This window comes from Pinus tabuliformis, chromosome X, assembly GCF_031772625.1.
Source record: "Pinus tabuliformis cultivar Carrire ecotype Pingquan chromosome X, CPIR1, whole genome shotgun sequence".
NCBI lineage: Eukaryota > Viridiplantae > Streptophyta > Pinopsida > Pinales > Pinaceae > Pinus > Pinus tabuliformis.
Genome location: NC_142308.1, coordinates 377813069 through 377821917, shown reverse-complemented (window position 1 = coordinate 377821917; position 8849 = coordinate 377813069). Strand labels below are relative to the sequence as shown.

Genomic DNA, 8849 nt, shown 5'->3' with positions numbered 1-8849 from the left:
AGCGCTGCCTGTGCATGTGACTAATTGAAGTATGCGTTAACCATATTAGGTCAAAATACAATTCATAGTTATGCATTTGGGCAAATCCCCATATCATTTTGTTCTCAAGGAAAGCGCACCCCATCTCAAGAAAAATACGAAAAAGGGCACATTTCTGCTATCTAATTTATCCCTGGGAGAACTCCGTAGTGGATTCCAACATCACTTTTAGAGGCCCATTTATTTAGAAATGCTCATGGGTGTTTTGCACGCAACAGTATACAACGGTGTTTCAGGCACGATAAGAATCCAGTAACTGGATATTCTCACATGTCAAATACTGTGTTCCAAACTTTCTCTGGCTTCCGGTTCATTTGGAGAACTACAGAGACAGTGCTCGCTTTGTTTTGCCCAAATTAAGTGGGCTTCTACCGGATCGAACCCACATCTGTCCATCTCAGCCGCAAAATGTCTTTCCAACTCTGTCACTGCTTTCTTGACAGCTTTGCTTTGTCCCTTCTGTTATAATGATAAGATAGAAGCGTAACTTGCCAATTTGACTACGCACTGCTACATTAGGTTAATGCAATTGTTTTGTTACTGTAATTATTTTAATGTAAGCAAATTATAACTGCATGTACCTGATATATGAGATGAATCTTGAAACCATTAAAGGGAATGAAAATGCAAGCTACTTGAGTTTCCCGGCAAATTTTCCAGCAAATGGATTCCACGAAATTGCAGAACAAGGAATCCGATTTGTGAGAGTGATTAACTATATTCAGATCTAGTTTCTTGAAATCACTCTGAAAGGAGATTGGAGCTGTAGCTCGTAAGACTAATTTGTGCCTGAAGATATGCGTCATTTCTTCATAACAAGAAAACGATAAATTTTCCACAAATCTTTTCGCAAGAGATTTGAATGAAACTTGCTTTCTTGATAGCGATCAGAATACGACTTCCGTCTAGTATATTGAGCTTTTCTTTCATAATAAAATTGATGATTTTATATTTAGTAAACCCAATGGTTAATCATGTAGAGAATTCTTCTAACTGAAAAACTGCAACGTTTTTATGTTTCACCATAATGATGTTTTAGGTGAAATATGGACATTTGGAAATTTAATGATATTTTATTATTTTAATTACTTATGTGCTTTATTTATGTGGGGTTTTGGAATATAATACACGTATCATATGGTTTACCATAATGGGTCACATAGCAATGAGTTACGTGTGCTCTTCCGTTTAGCAAGACTTTTGAGTTGAGGATTATAATCCTTTATTTGGCCGATTACATCACATCAACTTCCATGCCATGGACACTTGGATGGTGATGTGTTATGTATCCGGGAAAAAGTTGAACTATTACTTGTACTCCGTCATGCTATATATGCTGAGTAAATATCTAAAGTGCTGGCGAGTCAACTTAAAGGGCTGGTTTTACGTGGTGCAAGTAGCATGAAGGCAAGGCCTATTTGTTTCTCACATGTTGCTTATTAATACTCCGTCAAGCCAGGTCACCACTCATTTCATAGGAGTAGTCGTATTTTTATAACCGTTCACAAAACTTTTGGTTTATGTGACTTGGTTTTGTCACAAGCACGTGGGTTTGTTTGTTTAATAATGGAGTTGGTTACATATATAACCAACCTTATATTTAGACCATTATTAAATTCCGCTTCATAGAGTCCCGAACGTAATTTAAAAGGGTTCCTCTGATTATTTATTTATTTTCTTTAAAGGGAGTGTCTTGTATTTGTTATGTAACCCATGGCATATGTGTTGATCCCGAGTCTTTATTTCTCATTCGGGCAATCAATTTTTTATTCCATGATTATTGCGCATGAAGTTAAATATTGCGCATGAGTTCATTTATATATATTTGAGGGAAGTAAAGCCAAACGTGTTAGTGATTCAAAATTTTTGCATGGTGGAAGCCGCATTGAAAAGACTGTGGCATCAGTCCATCCTAGCGTGAATACGCATATACCATTAACTCAGGTTCTTGGCATCTGCAATCACATTCATTTTTTAAGATCATTTTATGTTATTTGATAATTTTGGGTGGAGGTTATACCATGCCAAGTATTTGTTTAACGTTGGATTTTGTTTATAACACATGGTATTACCCTTTGATTATATACCATAACGGTTTATATGTATGTTAAAGATTGTTATGGTATATGTTATTTTTATTTATATAGTTAATTTGGATAAACTATATAAAATCAACAATTCAAAATGCAAAGTAAATTGATTACATTACATTGAACTTACATTTATGAACATTTGTAATTAAAGAGAAATAAGAAATGGTTTATTTCTCATTTGGGCATTCAGTTCGCATGAAGTTCAGATTTAGCATTGTTGAAAATCAATTTTGTGAGTCAATCTCCGGGTTAAGTTTATAAATTGAACAATCAATTTGTAGTCATACTGACTGCTTTAACCTGCTTTTGAATTTGCTGGAGAATTATTACAGTTATATGGAGTTTATTAAAATGTCATTTTGACTTACTCCTTTCAGTAAACATTATTTTTCTCTCTGGTTAAGTTTTGTTTATGCAACAAAATTAATGTCTAATAATCCATGTAATTTTAATTAATTAGAGAGTAGCCACAACATCTTTAATTAAATAAAATTATATGTTGATTGGCAAGATCACATAAAGATTAGACATTAAATTGTAATTAATTACACTGAATATAATAAATTTTATCCCACAGGAATTTTTATTATATTTATGTGATTAATTAGGATAAAATTTCATAACCTACCCACAGGAGTTATGAATTAATAAGTTTTATCATAAAGTTTTATTGAATCAGCTTGAATTGAAAATTTAGCCCACAGACAATTTTCATGTCATTTGATTCAATTCTTTTTAGCATGTTTTACATTGGTAAAACATGAAAGTTCATAAAGTTTTATTGAATCAGCTTGAATTGAAAATTTAGCCCACAGGCAATTTTCATGTCATTTGATTCAATTCTTTTTAGCATGTTTTACATTGGTAAAACATGAAAGTTCATAAAGTTTTATTGAATCAGCTTGAATTGAAAATTTAGCCCACAGGCAATTTTCATGTCATTTGATTCAATTCTTTTTAGCATGTTTTACATTGGTAAAACATGAAAGTTCATAAAGTTTTATTGAATCAGCTTGAATTGAAAATTTAGCCCACAGGCAATTTTCATGTCATTTGATTCAATTCTTTTTAGCATGTTTTACATTGGTAAAACATGAAAGTTCATAAAAGTTTTATTGAGTCTGCTTGAATTGAAAATTTAGCCCACAGGCAATTTTCATGTCATTTGATTCAATTCTTTTTAGCATGTTTTACATTGGTAAAACATGAAAGTTTATAAAGTTTTATTGAATCTGTTTGAATTGAAAATTTAGCCCACAGGCAATTTTCATGTCATTTGATTCAATTCCTTTTAGCATATTTTACATTGGTAAAACGTGAAAGTTCATAAAGTTTTATTGAATCTGCTTGAATTGAAAATTTAGCCTACAGGCAATTTTCATGTCATTTGATTCAATTCTTTTTACCATGTTTTACATTGGTAAAACATGAAAGTTTATTAAGCCTCAACATAAGCATGTGATTCTTTATTTTGATGCAGCAGTACGACCTGGAAATTTCTCTGAAATTCGTTGTGACATTCCCGAACTTAAGGAAACAATCTCATTTGTTTGTTATGAATCTAATATGGTTAACGTTAATATTAACACATGGTGGATTGATTCTGGATCAACAATTCACATTACGAATTCCTTACAAGGTTTGCAAAACCAAAGGAAGCCAGTGGGAAGTGAGCAAAGCATCTTATCAGGAAACAAGATGGGCTCGCATGTGGAAGCTATAGGAACATGTTATTTAACTTTAAGTAGTGGCTTTGTTTTGGAGTTAGAAAAGACCTGTTATGTTCCAAGTTTTTCTAGAAACTTGATCTCAGTTTCAAGGCTTGTACCTTTTGGATATTCCTTAAAATTTTCAGAAAAAAAAATCTTTCAGTCTATTCTATAAATCTGATTATGTTGGGAATGGTATTTTGTCTAATGGTCTTTGCTGCAAAACAATGTCACATATGATTCAATGCATGTTCACACTGGCACTAAAAGATAATGATTGATAACACTTCTTCATGAATAACACATCTTCATTGATTCCCCTCTAGTCATGGTGAGCAATTGGTTTGCAAGCTCAAGAAGTCATTGTATGGTTTAAAACAAGCATCCCGCCAATGGTATTTGAAATTCCATAGTGTAATTTCTTCTTTTGGTTTTGTAGAAAACATTATGGATCAATGTATATACCTGAAGGTTAGTGGGAGTAAAATTTGTTTTCTTGTTTTATATGTGGATGACCTTTTGCTAGCAACCAATGATAAGGGTTTGCTGCATGAGGTGAGACAATTCCTCTCTAAAAGTTTTGATATGAATGATATGGGTGAGGCATATTATGTCATTGGCATTAAGATCCATAGAGACAGATTTCGAGGCATCTTGGGTCTGTCCCAGGAAACCTATATTAATAAAAATTTTAGAGAGATTTCAGATGAAGGATTGTTCACCAAGTGTAGCTCCCATTGTGAAGGGTGATAGGTTCAATTTGAACCAATGCCCGAAGAACGACTTAGAAAGGGAACAAATGAAGAACATTCCATATGCTTCTGCTGTCGGAAGCCTAATGTAGGAATGTTGGGACGATGTCAGAGTGATCCAGGTTTAGACCACTGGAGAGCTGCAAAGAAAGTAATGAGGTACCTTCATGGGACCAAAGACTACATGCTTATGTATATCCTGTTTGAGGCTGCTTTACATGGTGTATGGCTTAAGAATTTCATTTTTGGGCTTAGAATTATGGATTCTATATCTAAGCCATTGAGAATATATTGTGATAATTCAGCTGCTGGTTTTATGGCTAAAAAAGTGGGAGTCGAAATAAACACATCGACATTAAGTTTTTAGCTATAAGGGAACGTGTTAAAGAAAATAAAGTGGTCATTGAGCACGTCAGCACTGAGTTAATGATCAATGATCCTTTGATTAAGGGCATGCCACAGTTAATTTCAAGGATCATGTATTGAATATGGGACTTGGTTCCATTATGCAGTTTTTTCATTGTATGGACAATGTTAATGAAATTCTTAATTATTGTGATGTTTTTTCTCATATTATGTGCACCTTAAGTTGATTTGAGAAAATTCATTTAAGAAGGACCAAGAATAAACATAGGGTTTATTCATTAAGAAATTGTTGCCACATAAATTATAATAAGAATAAATGCATAGTAATACATGGAAGGTAATACTCGTCATTAGAGGACTTATCACCATGATTCGTGTATCTATTACTTAATACAGATTATCAATGGTTTTTAAGTTGAGACATTAAGTTTGGAAGTATGGACCAAGTGGGAGAATGTTAAGCTCCATTAATTTAACACAAAAGCTACCTTGATTTATGGAGTTGCAGTTTTTCTTAACTTATGGAAACCAACTGCAGTAGTTTCCTTAAGTTAAGAAAATCAACTGCAATTACTAAATTAATAATTGGGAGCTACTAAAGTGGTCCATTACTTTGATCTCATCTCTACCTTGATTTGTGGTTTTTCTAACACATAGCATTTAGAAGCTTGATGGAAGCTTAGCTATATGTTCATCTGGTTGGTCCCCAAGCTCCTATCTCAACCCCCTTCAGTTCTACACCATCTAGCTGAGATAGCAGAGCTCGGAAGTGCCTTCAGAATTTTGTGTTCTTTTGCTTGGACAGAAGCTGGAGTGCTGAAGGAGAAGCTTGTGGACTGTGGCCTGCGTCAATACATCACCGATGGCTGGAGGTAACTCGTATCCCTAGGCAATAAGGTTTAATGATTCTTTGAGTTTATTCCGCATGCAGCATCATTGCTGAATTTGTAGAAATTCTAACAATTTATTGAAAGCAAAAGAAAATACTTTGTCACCCACCATGCCCGTAGTCACCCGGAAGATTTTAAATCGATAAGATACAGACATACTTAAGGTTAAGTAAACTAGCAAACTAATTTGGCTGGGCAAATTAAATTGAAATTGCATGTTTCTGTACATGTTGTCTGAAATATTGAAGCCATGAAATTTTTGTTAATCGTAAAAAGGTTTTGCAGCAAAAAAGTTTTAGAAGCAACACATTAAATAATTTTATGGAATTTTTTTATTATATATAAAAAATAAATAAAAATATTTATCAATTTAATAAAATATTGTCTATAAAAACCAAAAAAATTAAGGAATTTAATTAAATTTATTTTGCATGTGAAAAATAAATTAACACTATCAAAAACCTTTAACGTACAACTCAACAACAAAAAATTCTAAAAATTTCTACCAATTTTTTTAAAAATTCCACTAAAATTTCTATTATTTTTAAAGTATTGTTTTAATAACATTTAATAATTCTCATGATCTAACTGTCTATCAAACATTTAAACAGCAACAGAAATCTGGCCAAATCAAATTCCAAACAAAATCAAAAGAGTGAAGGAGACTCGTTATATAAGACCAAGTTATACATAATTGGGAAATATAATACAACACTCGTATATATCTTTCACCGTATGTCTTACATTATAGAAGAAACCGTATAAAACTCTCATCCTTGAATTATAGTTGAAATTTGTTTTTGCCTGAATTATAGTTGAAATTTGTTTTTTGTTTTTCTCGCTCAGGAGAATAAGCTGAGATATTACTTTAAATAGTTTTTATTTTTCTCATGTTGGTGAATAAGCTGACGTATTACTTTAAATATACGATTTATTAAGATCAAAATTATTTTTAACTCCACCATTTATAATGGGTTAAAAAATAGGCTTGCGGAGGCATAATCGGATGAGGCTTTAAATTTGTTAGGAAAATAACACAAATATTTGAAAAGTTTTGATAATTTTGGGAAATTTGGAACAATGGTCAAATTTTAAAACCAAATTTTTTTTAATGGTGTTGAATCTATTTTCACTAATAAAAATAAGATTTAAATAGTAAAAAGACAAATTTAGGAACTTTATTTTTAAATGGGATGTCAAAAATATTTAACATTTCAAAAACCAGAGTTCTTTATAACATAAATGAAAACTTAAATTAAATTTTCTCTACTGTCATTAAGGAAAGACTAATCCATTCATGTGGGTAGTAGTCTAAACATACTGCTTTTTTTGCCTTGAAAATCATGGAAATTCTAGCAATTTTTTGATAAAATCAGACAGCTATTTTTGTAAATCCAGGTTATAGCTGTCAAATTTCAAGATGCCTTAAAGGTTTTTGATGATGCTGAATCAATTTTCACCATTAGAAACATGATTCAAACACAGCTATCAAACTTCAAGATATCTCAAAAGTTGTTGACTGTGCTGAATCCATTTTCACCATTAAAAATAAAATTCAAACATTGCTACAATAAAATTTCTTGAATTGTTTTTACCATATTCCAACTACTTTTAACTGAAACTTTTTCGAAAAAAAAAAGAAAAACTTGGTCCGATGCACATAGCCGCAACCCAAAGCGTCCTCAACCTCTACACTCTGTAGGTGATAGGGTTATCGGCATTTCAACAACGACACTCTCAGCAGGAGGAGGCTGAGGGAGATGCCCCAATTCTTGATCGTGATCCCGCCCCTCCTTTTGGGGCAACGCCACCGCAGGCGCGCAACCATTCACACCATTCTTTTCCCCGCTCTCGCAAGCGGCGCTCGTCCTGCAAATGGGACAAACGGAGCGCTTTGAGAGCCACGCATCGGCGCAATGCACATGGAAGGCGTGGCCACATGCTGGAATCACGCGGCACCAGTCACCGATCTGGAGTGGCTCGAGGCATACCGCGCACTCCTGCGGAGTCCGCTCTTCTTCTTTCAGGCATTCGACTGTGGGCAAACGCTGGAGGTCAGCCTCTGAAAGGCCCTGTTGCTTGGGAACGTTGCTGTTCTCCTCGAACTGTCGCTGTCCACGCCTCTGATACAGAGACACATAGGAGACAAGACAGAGATAGAACGCCACCAGCATGGCCATACCAGCGCAAAACAGCAACAGGGATACCACAATGGCTAAAATCATTCTCTCTCTAATCTAATTGCAGGCTGATTATAAAAACTAAACCTCAAAACCAGACGATATTCTGTGGATCAAGAATATCCCATCTCTAAAGCAGGCATCACAGAGCAGCAAGATCTGACATGGGAGGAGAGGCAAGCAAGCCTTTAAATCATTGTTATTTCTACAAGTCCAGACAGACAAACGATGGCCGCCATGCCATCGCTGATATTGCCTTGCTTGTCTCTACAGATGGTCATACGGCTTGGAATTATGGCTTAAATCAATTTACCATCTTATCATTTCAAACCTCCCAACACGAATCTTATCATTTTTTTTGCCGTAAATTGGACAATTTCACACCAAAAGCAGACTTTTGATCTAAAAATTGACACCACTTCAACATTTTAAGAATAAAATCTCCCGAGTGGATAATCTTAACCCATTAATTATTATTTTATATTGTGGATTCCTTCAAAAGAGCTTGCGTGCACGGCTATGATAGTTGCTCTCAAAGAATGATGTGAGATCTCAAGTTGATTTAATTGTTAAACATGGAAATGATAAATTTTCCCCTTTCCTAATTAAAATAGAATATCTCAACTTACACACCATTTTGAATGCCAATGCTTTATTCTGTAAAAAAATAAATTTCGTAATAGGATCCACCTTTTCTGTAAAAAAATAAATTTCGTAATAGGATCCACCTTTTAGTGTTGAACTTAATTCATATAATCAATGACCACCTTTTAGTGTTGAACTTAATTCATATAATCAATGACCACCTTTTAGTGTTCAA

General features: G+C 33.8%; 2 protein-coding genes across 2 annotated transcripts; both read right to left on the bottom strand.

Annotated features, from left to right (window-relative positions):
• Nucleotides 1-262: 262 nt before the first annotated feature.
• Nucleotides 263-865, bottom strand: LOC149140100 (uncharacterized). The gene is made up of 2 exons (XM_089446976.1): nucleotides 621-865; nucleotides 263-498 (listed from the first exon to the last, which is right to left on the bottom strand). Exons 1-2 carry the CDS (start codon nucleotides 843-845, stop codon nucleotides 313-315), a joined length of 411 nt encoding a protein of 136 aa, XP_089303102.1. The 5' UTR covers nucleotides 846-865; the 3' UTR covers nucleotides 263-312.
• A 6259-nt stretch (nucleotides 866-7124) lies between these two features.
• On the bottom strand, nucleotides 7125-8080 carry LOC149140099 (E3 ubiquitin-protein ligase ATL23-like). The gene has a single exon (XM_089449734.1). It carries the CDS (start codon nucleotides 8072-8074, stop codon nucleotides 7532-7534), a length of 543 nt encoding a protein of 180 aa, XP_089305860.1. The 5' UTR covers nucleotides 8075-8080; the 3' UTR covers nucleotides 7125-7531.
• Nucleotides 8081-8849: the final 769 nt, after the last annotated feature.

What these genes read in the sequence shown, in the direction of transcription:
- LOC149140100 (XM_089446976.1), bottom strand. Translation starts at nt 845, where the DNA reads ATGACGCATATCTTCAGGCACAAATTAGTCTTACGAGCTACAGCTCCA. An exon ending in AGATTCATCTCATATATCAG is followed by an intron (nt 499 to 620) that starts GTACATGCAGTT and finishes TCATTATAACAG; the next exon opens with AAGGGACAAAGCAAAGCTGT.
- LOC149140099 (XM_089449734.1), bottom strand. Translation starts at nt 8,074, where the DNA reads ATGATTTTAGCCATTGTGGTATCCCTGTTGCTGTTTTGCGCTGGTATG.